The 24,004-nt window shown below is 44.7% G+C and overlaps 1 protein-coding gene across 2 annotated transcripts in view; it reads left to right on the top strand.

Annotated features, from left to right (window-relative positions):
* Nucleotides 1-22,700, top strand: part of LOC147436990 (acyl-CoA-binding domain protein) — a 43,562-nt gene extending 20,862 nt beyond the window's left edge. For both annotated transcript variants that reach the window (XM_086485813.1, XM_086485812.1), the window contains one exon: nt 22,209-22,700. In XM_086485813.1, the coding sequence (XP_086341939.1) occupies nt 22,209-22,304 (96 nt within the window). In that variant the 3' untranslated portion in view covers nt 22,305-22,700. The remainder of the gene's footprint in view (nt 1-22,208) is intronic.
* The last annotated feature ends 1,304 nt before the right edge of the window (nt 22,701-24,004 follow it).

The following is a 24,004-nucleotide window of genomic DNA, read 5'->3' as shown; positions in this document are numbered from 1 at the left end:
TGCGTCCTTGGAAGATCAAAGATAAAGTCCATTGCTATACTTTCCCATGGCCTATCAGGGATCGGCAATGGCTGCAACAATCCCGGTTTCTTTTGTCTGTCAAATTTGACTTTTTGGCATACTAAGCATGATCTTACAAATGTGTCAACATCTTGACGCAAAGCTGGCCAATAGAAGAATGCCTCAACCCCTTTCACTGTCGCATCAATTCCACGATGCCCAGCATAAGGTGGAGCATGACTTTCCATCAAAATCTTTGGCCGTAACTGTTTAGTAACGCATAACTTGCCATGCATCATGAGAAAGTCATTCTTAAGCATACAGTGCTCATGATGTTGCCCATCAACAAGCTGGTCATAGATCCTTGCAAAATCTGAATCTTCAGCATATTGTGTCTTCACAATGGTACGGAATTGACACTGCTGAAATTTGGGCTTTCGTGACAATGCATCAGCCACCACGTTCTTTTTCCCTTGCACATGCACAATCTGAAAATGGAACATTGACAAGATGTTTGCCCATCGCATGTGCTTCTCAGACAACTTCGTCTGTGTAAGAAAATATCTCAAGGTTTGATGATCCGTTTGGACAACAAAATCAGCCCCTAGCAAATAGTGTTTCCAACTAGTGAGAGCATGAATTACTGCCAGCAATTCTTTCTCATAGACTTGCAAGTTCCTTTCAGTCTTCAAAAGAATTCTGCTCTCATATGCGACTACTCGGCCATTCTGCATTAAAACTGCACCAAGACTATGGCCACACGCATCACATTGAACCACAAAAGGTTTAGAAAGATCTGGCAAAATAATTACCGGATCTGAAGTCAGCTTCTCTTTCAAGTGTTTGAACGCTAAAATTTCCTTGGCTGTCCACTTGAAAGTAACTCCTTTTCCTTGCAGTGCATGGAGTGGAGAAGCAATCTCAGCAAAATTTCGGATGAACCTCCTGTAATAGGAACATAAGCCTAGAAAGCTTCGAATGTCATGTACGGACTTCAAGTCTGGCCATGACCTAATTGCTTCCACTTTAGCGGGATCCATGCGTACCCCATCCTTTGAAACAATGTGCCCAAGGAAGTGAATCTCTTCCAAGAAGAATTCACTCTTCTTCGCATTAATGAGTAGCCTGTTCTTATGTAACTCATTGAAAAATGTAGTCAAGTGATCCCTATGCTCCTCTTCAGACTTCGAGTAGACAATCATGTCATCAAAGAAGGTACCCACGAAGTTTCTATGTGGTCTAAAAATTGTGTCCATCATTCTATTAAATGTGGCAGGAGCATTTGTGAGACCAAATGGCATGACAAGAAACTCATAGAGACCAAATGTTGTCCTGAACGCAGTCTTATGGACATCTTCTGGTCTAATGCGTATCTGATGATACCCGCTCTTTAGGTCTATTCTTGTAAACAATGACGCTCCCTCAAGCCGATCAAGAATGTCATCTATCCTCGGTATGGGGAACTTGTTCTTGATGGTATTCTTATTCAAGGCGCGATAGTCAATGCACATGCGCCATGAACCATCCTTCTTCTGCACTAAGAGTACAGGCGAACAAAAAGGGGATGAACTGGGTTGAATCAGCCCCTTCTCTAAAAGCTCGTTGACCTGACCCATAATCTCTTTCTGCTGGGCTGCACTAACCCTGTATGGTGGTCTATTCGGTGGACTAGAACCTGGCACAAGATCTATAGTATGATCCTCAGGTCTCTCAGAAGGTAACTCCCCTGGCAAAGAGTCCGAAAAACAATCACTGAAACCACTCAAAAAAGTTGACCTGTCTTTATCTAAGGTAGACAAATTAGATACAACTTGAGGTACTTCTTTTGCAAAGATCAAGTACGCAGAAAGATGATTCTTTATTACAGATGAAATAGCAGAAGCAGAAACAATTGGAACAAACTCGCCTTTAAGCTTTACATCAAGGACATGAGTCTTTCCTCTATGTACAAGGGTAATCTTTTTGTTGTAAGTATCCACCATAGCATGCAACATGTAACACCATGGGATACCCAATAACACATCACAGCCCTCAAGCGGCATAATATGAAATTCGTCCGCATCCACATAGCTCTGAATGTGCAGACGAAGCTTTCCCAGAATGGGAGTAACAGGCTCTGAATGTCCTGGGCATGCCAAACTTGCTTCGCCTGTCATACCCATCTCCTCTGCACGAATGCCCAACTTTGATGCCAATTCTGGTGATATGAAATTTGCACGGGCTCCTGGATCAAAGAAAACCAGCACTGTCTGGTCTCTAACTTTGCCCCAAGCTCTGCACAGCTCCGTGGCATCTGTGTTTGGCTGATCTCCAACCAAATCTGGAACAAGTCCTGCACTCGGCTTTGGCTTCTTCCCTTTATGGTCTGACTTGTCATCCTTATCCTGTGACTTCTTCTGTGGGCACTCATTTGCAAAGTGTCCTTCCTGTTCACAAATGTAGCATTTCTTGGCCTCCCTAAGAGCTTTCCGTTCTTCAAAAGTTTTGCCAGAAAAATGCCTCTTTTGTCCTTGTCCTCGTCCCGAAGAAGACTTAGACTGCTTCTTGGACGTATCACCTTCTTCAGTGGAGGGCTTCTTTGTGGGAGGCTCAGAAGGCTTTGCTGCAAAATTGCCCTTGGCTGAAAACTGTTTTCCTTGGGACCCTTTCTTGTGGCTATTAAATCCATCGGAATCTCCCTTCGACAGATTGCTGGCCACTCTTGCATTCTCTATCAACTGAAACATATTCATGACAGTAGTCTTTGTGCAGTAGTCCCTGATTTTCTTGGGCAATCCGCAACAGTACTTCTCAATCTGTTCTGACAATGGCACAAACCTGTAAGAGGTGACTGGCAACAGTGCGGCCCAAAACTGTTTATTGTACTCTTCCAAATTCGCACACTGTTTAGCATTCAACTCGTGCCATTCTATCATCACATCCACTTCAAAAGTGTTTGTCAACCATGCAGGCGCAAAAAGCTGTTTGAATTGGACCCACGTTGTTGGGGCTTGACCCTGGTTCAACAATGCGGTCCACCATTGGAGCGCATTCCCTTTCAAGAAGGTGGCAGCCTTGCGTATCTTTGAAGATTCCGTGAAGTTTCCTCCAGCATAAGCTGCATCGAACTGCTGTATGAAGGTCAAAGCCTTCAATTGGTCCTCAGTTCCTCTGAAAGTTTCAAACATCACTCCCTGCCCACCTTCCTTGTAATCCTTAAGCTGACTCAAAGGAGCCACATTATCATAAACAGGTGCCTGTAACAGTGGTGCTCCATGAGTGTTCATTCCAGCACTTGCATCAACTGTTTTCCCTGTCATATCTGCATTTTGTATGCATGGCTGCGAAAAACCAGCCATACCAAATTGTGTTCCAGGCACTCGAAACTGGCCGTAAGCACCCTGAAAACCTGGTTGGACACCCATGTTCGCGTACATAGGGTTACCCATGCTTGTTTGCATTGTTCCGAACACATTCCCTGGCATATAATCTGTGGAAGGTCCAGCCATAGCTTGAAACACTGAACCACCTCCAAAATAACCAGGATAAGTATTAGGTAATGGAAGGGTCTGACGCATAGCCTGTTCATTGCTCCCTTGACCATTCACAAACGGTTCCTGTCCAGCTAAAGCAAGTTGCTTTGGATCATTGGACACCGCTAGTTGCTCAACCACATGGGCTTTCCCTCGAGCATCATGAGTCCTCTGCGCATTGGAAATCTCCTTTTCCTGCAACGGCTCAGTCATGCCCTGTGTAGGAGGCTGAAAACCCTGTGTCGGAGCCTGTAAGAATTCCTGCATCCTTGGGTTGTTAGCCAACTGCTGAAACATGTCCATGCAACAACGCAGTTGAGTTCTAAACAACCTGTCCTCTTCTTGAAGAGTTGAAGGAATTTTCTCTGTGCCATGTGAGGAAGATCCCTCTTCAGGTACTTGGTCTCTCTTCTCTGCCATAACGACAAGCTCTGTGTTGCTTTCACCCACAACAATCCATGCTGCACTTTTTGAAGAAAAAGTGACTATCCCGTCGATGGAACCATATAACCGGCCCGTACAACGTAGAGGGCGGTACTATTTCAATTACCTGTTAACTTTACACAGAGCACTGAGAAGGGAAGAGAACACAGTTGCGTCCAGCGACTAGAATGTCACTGCGCACACGAGACCGACACCCTGTAGGCCCCAAAGACTAGAGCCCCTTTCGGTATTTCTTTATTCAAATTAAGGTAGACGATCCGACCACTTAGCACAAACTTTCACAAAGCTGTCCAAACCTGGCGAGGGCTGAAAATGCAGGTTTTCGACCGGATTTCGACAGCATAACGGCGCAAAAACCCCTGTAGGTCAAAAACACCTGTCTAGGACGGATTCCCTCTATATCTTGAAGCTTTTTGGTGAGCTGTCACAGAAATTCAGCGGGCTGTAATTCTCTGTTTTTCACTGCCGGGAGCCCAAAAGCTTGTACATGCATCCCAAGGCTCTCACGAGGCTCCCCCGATGTTCCCTTGCAGTTTAGGTGCGAAACCCTAAACCTGCAGAAAAACACAGCAGGCTGTAATTCCCTGTTTCAGATCGTTTTTAGCGGAGCGAACACGCCTACGCGTGTCCCAAGGGCTCCCGCACGCAATGGGACAGTTCCCCTGTGAATTGGACGAGTTTTCACGCGAGAAAACTCTCCAAACTCGCAATCTTTCGTGATGGAACTGTGCGTACCTGTGGGGGATTAGCAATTAGCTAATCTGGTTCTTGTTCAGAAGGCTCTTGCCTTGGCAAACGCGCATAAACCCCCAGAACTGTACATAGGTCAAATGAGAAGCCCACTAGTGGGGCATAACATACTGTACGTAGGGGAGAAAGAGAGCAGTATGTAGCGTGCGGGGCATCACTCCCGTCACCATACGGTGCATAGAGGGCAAGGTAAGCATTCCATAGCTTCTGTACCTGCTACAATCCACCTGAGGCTGAAAATGGCGCCCCCTTTGTTGATATGCAGCTCGTTTTTGTCTCCCAGTGTGGCAGAATCGCTCACAGGCTGACACGTCGCCCAGTTTTCGAGTTTGGGCTTTCCCTGCTAAAAATATCTCAACTGGTGCGTCAGTTGACTTGGGAGCAGAGCAATAAAATGTTCCCCTTGTCATTCTAGAGCTAATGACGCGAACACATTTTCCGGTCAAAAATAGCAGTTCCCTAAATTTTAGGAGATGCTTCCATGGCGTCCCTATCGGTCTCCTGACCATCATTGAAGACTACCATTTGACCAACATCTACAATGTGGGTTAATTTACTGGCCCCTTTCAACTTATAAAGTTGCAGTGACTTGACGAGTGGCCCAAATTCCAGTTTGGCGCACACGAGCTTCCATACTCATCAGAATTCAATGCTAACTGGCCCGGGCAGTCCCTGTCTGACCGACCTAGATCCCCGATGTGAGAAACCCATTTGGCTGCAGCTGTTTCACACTGGCCATGCAATGTCCACTTGCACCTTTTCAAGGGTTTTGGGACAAACAAGTAAAAATAAAATAAATATATCTAATACTTATTTACGGAAGGCAACAGGAAAAATACACCTCCTGGTGACATAGCACCAAGAAGAAATGGTTTGACAGGGAATGTAGTGAAGCCCGAAAACACTTGCTAAGGTTGGATGCAAGCAAAGACAAGGAAGTTTACTTGGAACGTTCACACATATATAAAACACTTGTTCAAAAAAAAGAGGAGAAGGTGGGAAGTCAAAAAACAATTTCTTTTAGCACAAGAGAAAGCATATGCATGTGGCAAGTTTTGGCAAAATCTAAAAGGCAAGCGTGTTGAGAGCTTTGGTGACTTGACTCTTGAGGATATGTATACGCATTGCAAGAACCTCTATGAGCAACCCAATGTTGATATGATGGAGTGTTGTAGCTCCCTTCCGCTTATGCCTCCCTTCTTTACCATTAAAGATGTATGTTGCGCGCTGGAGAAACTTGCTACTCGCAAGGCAGGGGACCTTCAAGGTGTCAAGGCTGAAATAATAAATGGAAAGCAAGAAAACACGATATTGGATACGCGATATGTTTAACCTTGCACTTTAGTATGGCATGCCTCATGATTCGAGTGCAAATTGGATCAAACCTTTGCACAAAGGAGGAGATGTAAACAATGTGAATAACTATCGCACTATAATGGTTGGTTCTTTGATTGCAAAGTTATTTGGATGTATCATGGAGATGAAGATAAGTGAATGGGCTGAAAAGAACGGCAAATGTGTACTAGGCCAAGCGGGTTTTTGAAAGCATCATAGCCTTATTGATCACCTTGTCACTCTTCGAGTTCTTACGGAAGTGTCTCAATTGAAAGGAAAAAAGTTGTATCGTTGCTTTGTGGATTTCAAAAAAGCTTTTGACATGGTACCGGAAGGAAATTGAGAGAGAGAGAGAGAGAGAGAGAGAGAGAGAGAGAGAGGAAATGATACATTAACGTCTACAGAAGGCCAAAGTGACCTATGAGACCAAAAAAGTTACGAGTGGTGAATCTAGTGCAATCTCTGAGACTAAAAAAGTAGGTGGGAGGAGGGGAAGAGAGAAATGAGAGTTGATACAATGGTACAATGGGTGGGCTGATACAATGGGTTATATAAAGGTTGTACAAAGCTAGTAGAGGTGGGCAGATCGGGGGGGGGGGGGGGGTCAGAGGAAATCCCTTATCGGTTGGTGGCGAATCTCGTCAATATCCTCCATAGTCAGTACTCTGACTGGGTGCCTCGCATGTTGAGCTAGGTAATCCATATCCTCTGCTGTAGCCTTCTTTGATCTGTGAAGCCCCTCGTGGGCGTGGGCGTCTAGATCTCCCGAGCTCAATCGCACGATCGATCAACGTCCCTCTGGTGTGGGTGTGATCTGAAGCTTGAGCTCTGCTATGGTGAGCACTCCTCTGACTCACTGTCTGCAGGTGAAAGAAATCTGTGATTTCCCTTTGAGACTGGCTCTCCCCTGATGTTCTCAGCACCGTGTGTCTGCGCAGCTTGAGTAAAAACATGCCTAGGCATCTCTGGTCTGGGTATCTCATGACTTTGGAAAGTGGTCCGAAACCCTCTCATAATCAGTGAAAGCGGCCACGGATCTCATAGTACACCGAGTAGTGACATATGTAGTGCAGCTCTGTCTCTGGCTCAATATGACATAAATGGAATATCTTGGCCTCTGATGGTACTCCTCGAAATCTAACAGTCTCGATCTGAAGCTGATGCAAGGATGTGTGTATCTGGCCAATAGCACACCGTATCCCATGAGATAAGTGTGAATCGATGTATCCACGCCGCGTCACAAATCCTTTCTCCGTGAGTTGGAGAAGATGCTTTCTATAGAAAGCTATCTTCGTGTCCAACTCTTTTATCGGCTGTATCCATGTGCTCCTGGTATCTAGCTGAATCCGATCCTGACGTACGAGTCTAGTGATCTCTGTTCGTGTGATAGATAGGGAGAGTGCATCGAAGGAGTACTGGAACAGGGGCAACTTGTCAATGCTGAACCCATGTAATTGAAACCATGATGTCATCTGCCCATACCAACATGCTGTATCACCGTGCAGTGCTAGGACTCAAGGGCTAGCCGAGCATATCTGTCTCTGGGGAGGTCCCATAAACTGTACATAAAGATACTAATCTGGTAAGTTCCTCGACCACAAGGGGAGAAGCAGCTAGCTCGGCTCGAATAATGTCATGTGGCACTGAGGCCTTAGCCCGAATCATTCAAGAAATCATAGAGACTAGAGGCCTCTCCATACATCTCCACCCATCAGTGCTACCAGATTTGCCATGGTGATTGTAACTATGTCAGACTTTGTAAATAATTAATGTATTTACGAGAAAAGAATTATCTAATTAGTTGTGTGCACATCAGAATAGATCTAGCAGTTTCTGGGGCCTTAGGTGTGCCCCAGTTTGGGCCTGAGCACCTCAGGGAGACCCTAGCAGAAAATACCTTGAAGCCTTAGTGATTGGGAAATCGGGTCTTCAATGAAGGGGTAGATAGTAGCCTCAGATTTTAGGCTCAGAAAATTACGCGCGCTAGTGCAAGCACAGGAATGAGATGGGGTCCTTAGAACAACAGTAATCCTAAGGCCTGAATTATTTTTACGACCTTAGGATAAGTCAATTAAATTATTTTAATTTGTCTATGTTGGACCAAATGACCGGACAAGTGCGAACAGGTAATGCCAGAGCAGTGCTGGTACGGCATTGCACTGCGGAGCAGCTAACATTTTTATTGGTTGCATCTATGTGTGCAGTTGTACACTTAATTGCACATTTCATTAATTAGCCTAGGACTTTTAAAGTCAAAAGTTGAATGGTTTTTAAATTATTAAGTGGCACACTTACCCATGCAGTCTTTCTCTCTCACTCCCTCTCTTCATGCTAGCACCCCCTCTTCTGGCTGGCTATATGAGAGCAGCCCCTCCCCCTCTTGCCAGGTTGGCAGTGCACTACCCCCCCTAAGTTGAACATCCTTTACGCAGTGAAGCTCTCCATTGAAGCTTGAGAGCAGCACCTTGTGGTGTATGTGGAGCCTTTGAGCACCCATCACCTAGAACAAGGCCTCTTATGGTTGTAGGCAGCTGTGGGAGAAGTTTTATCGCGTAAAGTAGTAGAAAACTCTCTTTCTCTCTCGTTTAGCTGCTGCAAATTCTCTGTTTTCAGCCCCTAATCACCCGTATTAGGGTGAATTTCAGCAAAGCCTTAATAGAATCTTATTCCTCTCTACCTACTCTACACATACACAAAGTTTGGAGCGTTTCCGTCGCGAAAAGGACCTCCATTTCGGCATTGGAACGCGCTCAGGTAACAATTTTTGGTTATGTGCAAAAAATTACAGCAAGCGTGTGTGCGTGTGTTTTGCATGTTTCTTTCGTGGGTTGACTGCAGGAATGATTATGTCCGAAGAGACACAGTTAGCGGAAGATAGACTCTCGTTTTTGAGAGCTTCCGATGAGTTTTGTGGAAGGTAGACTCTCGCCTACGAGAGCTTTCCAAAATCTCATAGAAGAGGAAAGATCCTCTGAGTAGTCAGAGAGCAGTTCTTCTACTATCTCAGTTAGAAGAAGAAAAAGAACAAGAAAGAATGGAGGACGGGCTTTTGCCCCGTTCCTGTGCTTGTAAAGATTCTCCCTCAGTAATAAAGATATTCTCTTTATGGGGGGGGACCAGCCCATCTTCTGGTCCCCAATGATGTGTGAAGCTTTCTCTCTTTCTCTCCAAAGTCTCTCTTGAGTATATAAATTGCATTTAATAGTCAGTTGTTGCTTTCGTATTTTTGTGACAGTGATTCACCGAGGGTCCCCATATCTGAACTCCATAAAGCATAGCTGAAGCTACTAGAATGTCAAAAAGCCAAAGCTTTGTTCAAGGTTCATAAAACTGAACCTGCGAACATATCCTCTCCAGTCTCCCTAATATGTTTTGAACATTTCCCACAAGGAGAATACAGGGCCATTGAAGACCACCCCAAGATAGGTATATGCATATGTATACTCCACAGTCTCTCGACCATACGTAAAGGTGGGAGCCTCCTAACCCACTGTGCCATGGTGTTAAACACCATCACTTTGGGTCTTATCAAGGTTTACTGGGCAAACACCTGTAATGCATCCAAATGACACTGCATCCCCTCTGGAGAATCTGAAACCAGCACAATATCATCAACATATAACAACAACGGAATCCATGTCCCTGCTAGCTGAGCACCTCTGTCTCCCTCTCACTCTATGTAGTATGAAAACTCATCCACATACATCCCAAAAAGAGTCGGAGATAGGGGGCATCCCTGCTTCACCCCAATAGTGGAGTGGACCATGTCAGACATGCCCTCAATAGTGTGTACCCGCCCCACCACTGTGTTATATAAAGCCAAGATCACCCAAATCAGCTTTGTGGGCACACCCATGTCTTGTAGTCTACGTATAAGTTTGACTCTCGAAACTCTGTCAAAAGCCTTGCGGAAATCCACAAAGCTACAATAGATCCTCCTGCCATGGTGTCTACCCTCCTCAATAATAGCTCTGAGTGTCAGAATCTGGTCAAGAGTAGAGAAATCTCTCCTGAATCCCACTTGCCTTGATGCTCGTATGCCCTCTCTCTCTCTCTGCTCATCTACTCAGCTCCTGCTGAAGAATAGATGCATACAGCCTAGCCAACGTGTGACCAACCATGATTGTGTGATAATTCCCAGGAATCATGGGATCTCCTGACTTGAGGATAGGCACAATCGTGGACATACTCCAAGTCTCAGAAAACCCTCATACATGGCTCGATTAAGCTCTGCAAGCATATCTCTGGCATGGATGAAATGCTCTGCTACCATACCATCATGATCATGTGCTCTCTTTGTCTTCATCTTGTCAACGGCTTTCCTTACCCTCTCAGTAATAAAGAAAGTACATGTCTCTGGTGGGTCCGGCAAAGGTGGTTACCCTGATGCTGTGTAGAGAGATGTGGCATATTCCCTCCATGTCTCTGTGGAGGTGACGGGTGGTGGTGGTGAACGCTCCCTCCATGCCTCGACTGAGTCCTGACTCATAATAAGTTGATACAGATCCTTCTAATTGAGATATATAAGCCCTCTTCTTTCTTCGCACTAGGCAACGAAAGATAGTCCGTGACTGTCTATATGTGGTAATACCCATAAGCACCTCCCTATGTAGTATGATCTTTGTCTCTCTACACTCCTCATCATACTAGCGATTCTGGGGCATGCTCCCAAATCGTCTCTGTGTAGGTTGACTGTGGGGATATGCCTCTGATGCTGCATCATGGAGCATCTCTGTCAGTATCTGAGTGAGCTCATCTAGTGGTCGTCCTTGGTCCTGAGTGCATAGCTGCTTGTATATCTCATCCATGTACACAGAATCCGTCTCCCTCATGAAGGTATACCGAGTGTGTGCGGAGACCTCTCCTAATGGAGCTGTGATAAACTGAAACATGAGAGTGAAAGACAAGATAACATGATCAATTGCTACTCCAACTGGCCTAGTGTCCACCATGAAATCCTGAAAAAATGGAATGAGACCTGACTCAGCCATAACACAAAAGAGGGAATGAGACCTGACTGATCCATTGTACTAGCCCCATGTCGATATGGAAAACATACAAAACCTCCCACTGTGGGAAATCTCTGTAGGCCATTCAAAATGGCCGATCCATGTGCAATCCCCATGTCTATCAAGTATCGGCCATACTCAGTGTGCTCCTCATCATGTGAGAGTTTGGATAGGCCCATCTTTGTAGCATCAAGCTCCCTAAGCATCTCCTTTGAAGTATCCTAGAATATTGAGAGAGAGAGAGAGAGAGAGAGAGAGAGAGAGAGAGAGAGAGAGAGAGAGAGAGAGAGAGAGAGAGAGAGAGAGAGGATGAAATGAAATGAAATGTTATATTAAACGTCTTGAAAAGGCCAAAATGACCTATGAGACCAAATTGATACAATCTTGGTGGATCTAATACAATATCTGGGTACAAAAATAAAATGAAGTAAAGTGAACAACTAGAATCTTAATTCCTAGATGTGAACCAAGTAGTTAGCTGGAACTATGTAGGATATGAGTTGGGGGGTGAAAGTAATGACTGGGGGCTAATACAACACAATGTGGGTGTGCGTGTGGGAACATAGTGGGTGAGAGTTGATACAAAGACTGATACAAGATGAATAGGGTGTACAATCCTCAAAAGAGATAAATCATAGGAGATTCATCATCGGTCGTTGGCGGATTTCATCAATCTCCTCCATGGTCAATAGTCTGATCAAGTGTTGTGCATGTCGGGCCAAAGTGATCCGAATCCTCTGATGCAGCCTCCATCGATGTTGTGTAGTCCTTCATAGTCGTGGACATCTAGATCTCCCTAGCTCGGTCACTTGATCGATCAACGTACCTCTGGTGTGGGGAGAATGTGAGCTCTGTTGTGGTAGCTGCTCCTCTAACTGCCTAGTGTCCACTCTAAATAAGTTTGTGATCCGTCATCGAGATTGGCTAGCCTCGCCTCTCATCAGGCTCTCTATGTGTCTGCGTAGCTTGAGCAAAAACAGACCCAGACATCTTTGGTCCTCATACCCCATGATTCTAGAGTGGTCCAAAGCCCTCTCTGAACAGGCAGTGAAAGCGGCCTCGTATCTCATAGTAAACTGGGCAGTGGCATGTGTAGTGTAACTCTGTCTCAGGCTCCATGTGACATAGGGGACATGTCCTGGCCTCTGTTGATACTCCGATGTATCTACCAGTCTCAATCCGAAGGTGGTGTGAAGATGTGCGTATCTGGCCAATAGCACATCGTATCCCATGAGATAAGTGGGTGTCCATTTATGTAGGCCTCGTCACAAAACCATCCTCAATAAGTTGGAGAAGATGCTCTCTATAGAAAGCCATCTTCGTGCCCACTCGTGTGCCGGTTGTATCTGTATCGAAGTCCTAGTATCTAGCTGAGTCAGGTCTTGGCAGATGAGCCTGGTGATCTCGGACTATGTAAGAGTCAGAGATGGTGCATCCAATGAATACTGGAAGGGGGGCAATCTGTCCATGTTGAACCCATGTACCTGAAACCATGATGTCATCTCCCCATACTAGCATGTCGTGTCTCCCTGCAAAGCTAACTATCGAGAGGACTCAAGTGCTAGGCGGACATATCTATCTCTGGGGAGGTCCCACAAGCGGTGTAAAAAGGAGATTGATCTGGTAAGCGCCTCAACCACTAGTGGGGGGGCAGCTAGCTCTACTCGAATAATGTCATGTGGTACTGAAGCCTTGGCTCTAACAAGCTGCGAGATCATAGAGACTAGAGGCTTCTCCATGTCTCCCCATCCATCAGTGCGACTCGACCTCCCGTGATGGTCCGATGAAGGCCCCCATATCTGAAATCCATAGAGCAATGCGGAAACCACCAGAGTGTCAAAAAGCCAGAGCCTCATCCGAGGTTCTTGAACCTGAATTTGTGAACACATCCTCTCCAATCCACCCAATGTGCTCTAGTCAGTCTAGTGTCTGTTGCTCTCCTCAATGAAAATGCTGGTCCACTAAAGACAAGGTAGGTGTAAGCATCTGTATACTCCATTGTCTCATGGCCGTATGTGAATTTGGGTGCTGATCTCCTGGCCCACTGTGGGGTGGTGTTAAACACCATAACCTTGGTTTTACCAAGGTTGACAGACAGACCACTATTGTGAGCAAACCTATGCAAAGCATCCAAGTGACGTTGCTTCCCGTCCGGAGAGTCGGAGATCAACACAATGTCATTAGAATATAACAATAGTGGAATCCATGTCCCTGCCAATTGTGCACCTCTATCACCCTCTCTCTCAATGTAGTCAGAAACCTCATCCACATACATACCAAATAGAGTAGGAGAGAACGCCTTCTTCACCCCGATAGTGGAGTGAACTAATGTAGATAACCCCTCTAGAGTGCGTACATGCCCCACTACTGACCTGTATAATGCCATAATCCCCCAAATTAGCTCTGTGGATACTCCCATCTCCTGTAGTCTGCGCATCAATCTAGCTCTAGGCACTATGTCAAATGCTTTGTGGAAGTCCACAAAGCTACAATAGATCCGTCTCCCGTGTGATCTGTCCTCCTCAATAATGGCTCTGAGTGTCAGAATGTGCTCAAGAGTAGAAAAACTTCTCGTAAACCTTGCTTGCCTAGCTGCGCGTATACCCTCCCTCTTTGCCCATCTACTCAGCTGTTGCTCAAGAATGGATGCGTACAACCGTGCCAATGTGTGTCCAATCATGATAGTGCGATAATTCCCAAGCTCCATAGGGTCTCCTGACTTGAAGATAGGTACAATAGTAGATAAACTCCAAGTATCAGGCAAACCCTCACACATGGCACGGTTGAACATCACTGCTAGAAGCTCTGCAAGTAGATCCTTGGCATGTATAAAATGCTCAGCCACTAAGTCATCATGATCATACGCTCTCCCAATCCTCATTCTATCAATGGCCTTCTTCACGATCTCAACGGTGAAAAAAGCACATGTGTGGGCATAGCTCGGTCGGGAAGAGGCGGCTATCCAAGAATCGTGTACAAAGATGACGAATATTGGCCCAAGGCCTCTATAGAAGTAATGGCAGGAGGGGAGTAGTGCTCATGAAATAGTCGCCATGCCTCACCTGAGTCCTGACTTAAGAATAGTTGATATAGATCCTGCTCTAGTCGAGCCAAAAATGCCCTCTTCTTCCGCCGCACTAGGCGTCGGAAGGCAATTTGTGACTGTCTTGAGTGATGTCCCCCAAAAGCACCTCCCTCTGAAGCTAGGCTCTCGTCTCACGGCACTCCTCATCATACCAGCTATTTTGGGGCATGCTCCCAGAACGTCGTCTCTGCTCACGCTGGGTGTGTAGGTATGCCTCTGCTGTTGCATCATGCAATGTTTGTCTCAATATAGTAGTAAGCTCCTCTAGAGGTCACCCTGGCTCCTCAGTTCACAAGCGTCTGTAGATCCCATCTATGTAGACAGAGTCCATCTCCTGTGTAAAGGTGTAGCGAGTAGGGGTTGCTATGCGTGGTATGTGTGCTACACTAAACTGGAAGGAGATGGTCATTGACACAAGGGCATGATCTACTGCCACACCAACAGGTCTAGGTCCAACTATGAGGTCCTGGATACTAAAGATAAAGCTTGGCTGTGCCATGACATAATCCACTATGCTGGCTTCATGTCTGTGTGGAAAGCATATAAAACCTCTTGTAGCAGGAAATTTCTGTAGACCATTCAAAATTGCCAATCCATGTGGAGTCCCCATGTCTATCAAGTGCCGTCCATACGCAGTATGCTCCACATCTTGTGATATTCTAGATAGGCCCATCTCTGCAATATCCAACTCCCTCAGCATCTCCTTTGAAGTATCATAAAATAAAATATTGTCTAGTGATGGGCAGTCCTATAATTGAAGTCCCCTAGGATGATAACTTCACCATCCCTAGAGAACTCCCATATGTCATCATCCAAAATACAAAAGGGGGACTGTCCTCTAGGTGGTGTATATACTAACTTACTCGGAGGAAAGTAGCAAATAGAAATGTAGAGATATCTGTCTGTCTCTCCCCCCCGTCTCAACCATATGTACCTAGACTGCTCATCCCTTCGGGCTATATGTATCAATGGTTGCAACTCCTCCCTGAATAAGACTACCACTCCCCCTGAGCCTCGTCCTCTGTGTTCTGATCGAGTTTCCTGTCTGCAATGTAAGGTGCAACAGAAGTGAATGTTGAACTTTGCTCAAGATGAGTGCTTCGAACTGTGCTCAAGGGTTCCTTTTACTTACGGAAGGGAGAGCCTTCCATTCCTTTAGTGAGAGAGTGCAAATGATCACAAACAAAGTGGATAAACACTGTGAATGAAGGTGCTGAGACTGAGAGAAAGAGAGAGAAGAATACGACACCAGAATGTTGTCAAGCCCTCCTCCAAGGGCCCCACTCTCTATGGCGAGAGAGGTTTATGCTATTGATTGCACAAATGTGGTACAATGGTCTAGATGCAATGGACTTGCCGATGATGTCAACGACAATGATGACGGCGACGAGACGGGCTGAAATCTGAAAACGCTAGGGGCTGAAATCTGCAAATCTGGTATCTGCTGAATTTTGACACTGTTGTTGCCGAGGACGGCAATGGCGGCGACGCGACGACGATGCGCTGAAAACGCAGATGCTGAAATCTGCGAACAGCGGGCTGAAACTGAAAACGCTGCTTGATCTGACCACGCGGCGAGGATCTGCTACGCGGAGAGGTGAGATCTGCAAGGTTTGAGACTTGATCTGCGGTGTCTAAGTACTGAAAACTGAAAACGCTGATGCTATGGCTGGATATGTCGCCGGGAATTTGCAAAACGCTGATGTTGATCTGCAATTGCAAAAACGCTAGGCCTGTTAGTGTGATCTGCTAACGCCAAGGCTGATCTGCAATCTGCAAAACGCCAGGGCTGATTCTACTGAAAAACGCTAGGTGGTCTTGTTGGCTGAAAAACGCTAGGTTGTCCTGCTGGGTCTTGTTGAGAAGGTGCACTTCCAGACACTGGGTCTCTGCTGCCTCTTCTGCCAGAAAGTGCTAGCGCTAGGTTTCTTATATACCAACTTATCAAAATTGCCCTACCCAGTTTTCCAACAAAGTCACTTATTAATAATAAGTGAAAAATGGCTAAAATAGGGAAAATGGGTTCTGTGCACTGTAAAATGCTCATGATGGCTACTGAATGTAATTCTGATGATCATGCTGTGGTCGCAAAATAAGCAATAAATTGATGCAACCAAGAATGAATAACACTAGCATCCATCTTACCGTCATACTTACTGAATGTCAACTTCTCTGTGACGGGGTTGTGGTCCGAATCTCTGCTTGTGCTATTGATGAAATATCAACATCTTTGACCGGCTCGGGTTTTGAGGTAAGTACCTGTAGGACCAATTCTTGCATGCGTTGGTCTCTCTGCGCCTCACGCTCTAACTCTAAGGCCGCTCGTCTGTCTTCGCGTTCGCGATCCAATTCTGCCTTTCTTTCCTTGGCCGCTAAGCGTGCTTGCTCACGCTCGCGATCCAAGGCTGCCTTTCTTTCTTCGGCCGCCAAGCGCGCTTGCTCGTGCTCACGCTCCAAGGCTAACCGGCTTTCTTCGCGCTCTCGCTCCAAGGCGGGGCGTTGCGCTTCTTGTTGTAACATCATGTCCATCATCGTCTTGACCAAAGCCTCCATAGGATTTGGTGCAATCCTTGGCGTAGATGGGGAGGGGGGAGAGTCGGAAAAACCTCCTTGTGGGGAAAATTCTTCTTCGCCACCTCCATGCTCATCAACTTCACAGAAAGTATCCATGCCGCTTCGGGTGATGACCATACATACACTGAGTTCTTGGTACTTACGTCCACGAGGAACTTGGATTCTTGAGGTTCTTGGGTTCTTGGGTCCTTGAGTCCTTGAGATCTTGAGGTTCTTGAGGTCTTTCTTTAGCCTGCAATCTGTGTTGGAGAAGGATCTTTTCTTACCCGAGCTCTACTCTTCCCTGCGGGCGCACCCCTTGACGGCCTTGCGCTCACACCAAGGTTGCTTTTTTCCACCTCACGTCGATTGGCCGGCCGCTAAGTGCAAGGTCCGCTCTCAATGAGTGAAAAGAGGAACAAGGGGAGGCTGGACAAGCCCTTCTTTCTTGGGTTTCCTGTCACTCTTCAAAAACACGGTTAGGAATTGACACGCCCAAGTGAACTTGGGTTACGTGCGACCACAACAAGCAAAAAAAATGTGGTTCTTTCCTTGAGTGATACAGAACACTGCCAAAGCTGTGATACCAATGTAAGGTGCAGCGGAAGTGAATGTTGAACTTTGCTCAAGATGAGTGCTCCGAACTATGCTCAAGGGTTTCTTTTATTTACGGAAGGAAGAGCCTTCTGTTCCTTTAGTGAGAGAGTGCAAATGATCACAAACAAAGTGGATAAACACTGTGAATGAAGGTGCTGAGATTGAGAGAAAGAGAGAGAAGAATACGACACCAGAATGTTGTCAAACCCTCCTCCAAGGGCCCCACTCTCTATGGCGAGAGAGGTCTATGCTATTGATTGCACAAATCTGGTACAATCGTCTAGATGCAATGGACTTGCCGACAATGTCGACGACAATGATGACGACAATGATGACGGCGACGAGACGGGCTGAAATCTGAAAACGCTAGGGGATGAAATCTGCAAATCTGGTATCTGCTGAATTCTGACACTGTGTCGATGAGGACAGCGATGGTGACGACGTGACGACGATGTGCTGAAAACGCAGATGTTGAAATCTGCGAACAGCGGGCTGAAACTGAAAACTCTGGCTGATCTGACCACGCGGCGAGGATAAGCTGCGGAGAGGTGAGATCTGCGAGGTTTGGGACTTGATCTGCGGTGTCTAAGTGCTGAAAACTGAAAATGCTGATGCTATGGTTGGATCTGTCGCCGGGAATCTGCAAAACGCTGATGTTGATCTGCAATTGCAAAAACGTTGGGCCTGTTATTGTGGTCTGCTAATGCCAGGGCTGATCTGCAATCTGCAAAACGCCAGGGCCGATTCTGTTGAAAAATGCTAGGTGGTCTTGTTGGCTGAAAAACGTTAGGTTGTCTTGCCGGGTCTTGCTGAGAAGGTGCACTGCCAGACAATGGGTCTCTGCTGCCTCTTATGCCAGAAAGTGCTAGCGCTAGGTTTCTTATATACCAACTTATCAAAATTGCCCTACCCAGTTTTCCAACAAAGTCACTTATTAATAATAAGTGAAAAATGGCTAAAATAGAGAAAATGGGTTCTGTGCACTGTAAAATGCTCATGATGGCTACTAATTGTAATTCTGATGATCATGTTGTGTGTAACCAGAGGATATGCAACTACTCTAAGTGCCTGGACATGCACGGCCTGCGAACAGACTCACAAAGGTGCCAGAACACTTCCTAAGATGACATGAACCCTTGACTTGAAGTAGCTTGTCCACATGCACATAGGGTTAGATGTGCACGTGACATGCAAGCTGTCTCCCATTTGTATCCGTTGACATGTGGCATAGACTGCCCAAGGACGTGATGTGTCTCAGAATAGAAGATGATGTTCCTCCTAGTGAAACTATCCTCAAAAGCACCCACATCAAGGCGTAGAGATCCATTACAATTCCAAGTAGCAACTTTGAGTGTGGTCCCATAGGTCTCGCGCCGTCATGCGGAGCGCCTCTCCATAATAACCACTCGTCCGTCTCTAGAGAAGGCCAATTTCCCTTTCTCTCGGGCTGTCCTTATCTCAGGCATAACTTCTTGCATATGAGCAAGCTATGAGAGTGTGAGGTCGTCCCCAAGGAATATCCCTGTCTTCTTTAGTGTAGGATGCTTCTTCAAGAAATCCTTCGTTGCTTCCATGGAGGGGAAGCGAAAGATCAATGCTCTCTCCTTGGAAGTCTCCCCATTTCCTTCTCTCTTCTTCCCCACTCTCCATGCCTTTGACCCATCATAATTAGAAGTTCTTTAACTTCCCCCTCCACATCATCACAGTCTCTTAGACCTGTCACTCGTACATGTAAAGCTCTAGCCTTCCTCCTTTGCTCTTCTCTAGGGTCATGTTGATGATTGTGGGAGTGGGGAGGATGGCTTTTGGTTCTTTCCCTTTTGCTTTCTTGGCGACTTCTGTCCATTTCTTGGCCTCATCTACCTTCTTCTGTGTTTTCGTGATTACATCTACCCACGATGACGTCTTTGCCTCATGTTGCTTCTCTTCTTCACACGAAGCTAAATTTGGAGGACCTTAAATTTAGAGTCAAGTCTCTTATTTCAAAAGTTTTTGCGTACAAGCTTGAGAAGGATAGGTACAAGGCATTGCTAGTAGAAAAGTCAGCCTTGAACTTTGACTTCTTAGGGCTGAAAAATAAGAATGTAGATGTAGACAAAGGAAGAAAGAGATTCACCAGGATTGTAGATGACATTGACATCATATCTTGGTTAGATTTTCTTTTGGACAATTTATATATAACTATCGGCGACTCTCTTTTCAAGCAAACAATTGGTATCCCTATGGGTACCAATTGTGCTGTTTTTCTTGCTAATTTCTATCTTTTTACTTATGAGTTTGATTTTATGGAGCGTCTTGTCCTTGATAACACTTGCCCAATATTTTTGCACAAGTTATGCAATGTAAGACGCTGTGTAGATGATCTTTTTGTCCCTGACGTTCCTTCTTTTCAAGATTTTATGTACTTGAATTCGAGTTCTGTAGGCGGAGGGATTTATCCCAAGGAGTTTTGTGAACTTAACTGTACCACAAATAGTGATTGTTGTGCCTTTTTAGACCTTAAGATTTTTCAGACTCCCTTGGGATTAGAAGTAGATATCTATGATAAGCGCCTTGAACCAGAATATGCCAATCTAAAAATCATCCTCATGCCTCACATTTCTTCGAACATTTCTCTTTTAGCTAAGTACGGTGTCATTTGCTCTCAACTATTCAGATTTTCTCATCTTTGTTCTAGTAAATCTACTTTTGTTGTTCAATCTTGCCATCTTATTTCTTTACTAGTTGAAAAAGGATACTCATTCAAAAGAATCATGAAAGAAGTTCGTTCATTTTTGCATCGTAGTAAGTTTATTTTTAGTGTTTCTTCCTTTGGAATGTTCAAGATAATCAGTAGTAAATTCAATAGAAGTGGGGAGCTAAAAAGCCGACTTATTGTTTGACTTAATAACACCTTATGTTGTTGTTTTGATCTTTAGTGTTTCTAGTATTTTCACTATAGCTTGACAATGGCTAGCCTTTATCATGGCTGAGTATGCCCATCACCTCCGGAGGGTGATAGAAACTCAGCTCGTTGGTTTTGTAGAGTACGTTCAAAGCATGAATGACCTCTATGTAAACCTGCACCTACTCTTGGGCACTGACGACGTGAGTAGGGATGTCATAGCTGTTGTCCAAGCTATGCATGATAAAGGTGATAATCTTATTCTTCCTGTTTGGTCAAGCAATGAAGTTGAGATCACATATTGTCGAGTTTGGTTCTTTGCTCTTCGTAGGTTTGTAGTAGTATTCATTTTTCGATTTCATATTTAGCTTACCTGAGGACTTAAGAATGTGTTTCGTTATAGGTTGTTGTGTGAAGTTTGATTTCTAGCATTAAGTTTTTAAGATGTCTTATCCTTTTTTTTTTTTTTGCTTAAAGTTGAGTACTTGTTTTAAGCCAAGTAAGTTGCGTCAACTTATTTTACACATACCTTTTTTGAAAACATTTTTAAGTTAATAATGTTTTGTTTTATCTAGTTTTGTTTCGAAGCAATCAAAGTGCTTTAGTTAGTTAGTTTGTTTGTTTTTGTTTTTCTTTTCTTTTCGTGTGTCCCTTGCTTTTATAGTTTTATGAGTGCTTTATTCCCTCTTATAATTCGTGAGTTCAGACTATTCTGAACTTATGAAGGTATATATATTGGATTTCTCCTTCTTCAAGTCCACTCCTCGCTCTAGTTTCTGCAAGCTCTCGCTTGAGGGCTGAGACTTTTTCTCGGAGCGCTTGGACTTCTACCGGAAAGTCTTCTTTCTCCTTTTTCCATTGCTTGCCCTCGTCGAAGACCATTTGAGAGAGAGAGAGAGAGAGAGAGAGAGAGAGAGAGAGAGAGAGAAATGTAATATTAATGTCTTCAAAAGGCCAGAATGACCTATGAGACCAAAAGGTTACATGTAGTGAATCTAATACCAAGTCTGGGTACAAAAAGTACAAAGAGCTAAAAAGAAAAGAAAATAGTGGGTAGGGGTGGGGTGAAAGCTGATACAAAGGGGTGTGCTGATACAATGGAGTTCTCTGACAGTCGAGGCATCATATACATATACATCAGTATCCAAAAGGCTATAGAGATTCAATGTCCTCCACGGTAGGCACTCTGTCGGGACGGCTCCTATGTCGCGCCAGTATGGTATGGATCCTCTTATCGTAGTCTGAGTCGATGGTCGAGAGGGCCCCCTCATCCGTGGGCGACGGGACCGCCCCAACTCTATCACCTGATCAAGCACTATGCCTCTGGTGCCTCTATGCTATTGGGGCTGCTCGGACTCCTCTGTCTGTGATTGAAAAAAATCTGTAATCTTCCGTTGTTGCTGGATCTCTCTCATTGTGCCCCTCTTCAAGAGGTCCTCTCTGTGTTTGCGAATCTCCAATAAGTATAATCCGAGGCATCTCTGATCCTGGTATCTCATGACTCTAGAAAGTGGCCCAAAACCCTCTCTGAATAGACAGTGAAAGCGGCCTCGTATCTCATAGTATACTGGGCAGAGAGAGAGAGAGAGAGAGAGAGAGAGAGAGAGAGAGAGAGAGAGAGAGAGAGAGTAATTAAATGCGCTAAACGTGTTTCAGAGCGTTTTTTGACGATAATTTGGAAAACAGCTAAACCATAGGTCAAAGTTGATTAGGCAACTTTCTCCAAGCTCATAAGAGACCTTAGGAAGCCATTGGAGAAGTTCGAAGTTGACAGGGGAGCCATAAGCAGGCCTTAGTATACAAAGTGGCTTGCCGACAGGGCAAAAAATTAAGTCATGGGTGTTAGAGTTCAATAACACATACAGAATTACACTAAACCAACAACTAATTTCTTCTCAAATTCAGGGCTAAGCAAGATTGTGCAACAAATTGTGGCATATCCAATTCTATAGCTCAGAGAAGTAGCGTTTGGGCGTTGGGAGTGATCATTGGCTAAGCTTTGTTTTGTTGTTGAACTTATTATGTCTTTTGGATTGTAGACGAAGGAAGACCTTGAAGTGAAGATGGCAGTTCTGAAGGAAGAGCTCTTTGAGGAAAAGGAAAAGTGTGAGAAAGGCAAGCAAGTTCACCCATAGGCAAGGAGCGTCTTTCTAGTTAGTAGACAAAATGCAAGGGCATTCAGTGGGAGAATACTCAGAGGTGATAGCATATTCTTCTTGTGCCAGTAGAAAAAAGTGAAAGCACACAGATTGAAGATAGAGATCTGCAAAGAGAGCTCATTTGTGTCAGCAAGGTGTAGGAAGGGAAAAGAATCAGGGCCAAAAGCGCAGTTTTTACAATCACATTGAAGCATTTGGAGAAAAGCTATCATCGATTTTCTTCTATGGTTCTGTACAGTTCATTTGGTTGCTTTACACGGTTCATAGTCATTGCAAAAGCTTGTTTCCGTGCCGTTATTTTGAAAATCTTGAGAGGATAGCTCAGTTTGGACAGGTATGCTTGTCTTCAATAAGAAAAAGTGTTTTTTGTCATATGCATGCGAGATGTGGTCTTTCATTGAGATATCCTTGCCTTGGTAGGTTGTGCAACCATTTTGTGTACTGTACCAGCTTGGTATTACATTTTAAACAATGCCGCGAAACTGGCACTATGCCAGTGAATCACCATGTTGACATGCCAATGTACGAATGAATCGTTGAGTAGTTGTGTGAAATGTTGTCCATCGGGGGTAACTTTGCAGCGAAGGGAGTCGAGGCCAACATGGAATTCTATGCACCAAAATCGTGTATAGGCAAAGAGAGCACATAAAGGATAAGTGGCACAACAAAACTTCAGAGGTGGGGTAGTTGTTGAAGGGATCCACTATGGTCAAGTTGAGGGGAAATGTGACATAGTCTTATCGATCGTACAACCCTGACGATGATCTATCCCCACTTTGTTAGAGCCATATGACTCCCTATGGTGCTTATTCGTGGACTCCAAAACCAATTTAGGTTAAGAATTAAAGTGTCTGAGAACATATACATTAGCATGCCATATGATGATGATACATGTATGATGAAGCCTATGTTAACCTTATGCCAAAGGTGGAAGTGGGTAATGTAGAGTGTAGGGAGGGTAGATTAGAGAGCCATTTATAATGTTGGCATGGTAACGATAATGCTAATTGCACAAAAGGTGTAGAATGTAGACACAAACTTGATTGGTTGATGGTACTAAAAGCGGGAACAAAAAGCTCATTAGGTAGAGCTAGCATGGACATCTCATTTGACATCATGCATGACATCACATACACTCCCAAAAATCAGTTCAACCAAGTGGTTGCAAACACTTGGGTGATTTTTCAAGGCACTTTAGGAGCCTCTTAACTCTTTTCAAGTGTGTCAACACCCTATAGTAAAGATCTCATGGGTACCCACACCCCTTAAGCACATGTTAGCACATGATTCTATGCCACCTATGCATCTAAGTAGGTGTTACACACAAGCATAGGTTAAAGGCTAGAACCCTTACAACCCTCCCCTTTGGGGTTTAGACTATGAAAATCGACATCTCTTACACATTCCAATCCAAGAGCAGAAAAGGATATCTCCAATCTAGGAGACCATCCCTAATCCAAAAGACAAAACCATCTCTAATACGAGAGACATTTCACATGTGCCCTCGAATAGATGTATAAAGACTGAGATCAAGCTAATCTAAGCTATCTCCAAACAAATACACTGAGAGGTAAATGCAAAAATAAAAGCTAGAGAAAGTTGTCATAGTTGTAGTGAAGAGATTAAACGGTTGTTGCCGTCTTCTTTTTTATCTTCATCTTTGACTTTTTTGGTTA

Source organism: Adiantum capillus-veneris, chromosome 17 (assembly GCF_014529385.1).
Source record: "Adiantum capillus-veneris isolate H3 chromosome 17, ASM1452938v2, whole genome shotgun sequence".
NCBI lineage: Eukaryota > Viridiplantae > Streptophyta > Polypodiopsida > Polypodiales > Pteridaceae > Adiantum > Adiantum capillus-veneris.
Note: the sequence above shows the minus strand (reverse complement) of the source record. Positions and strands in the feature narration are given on the sequence as shown.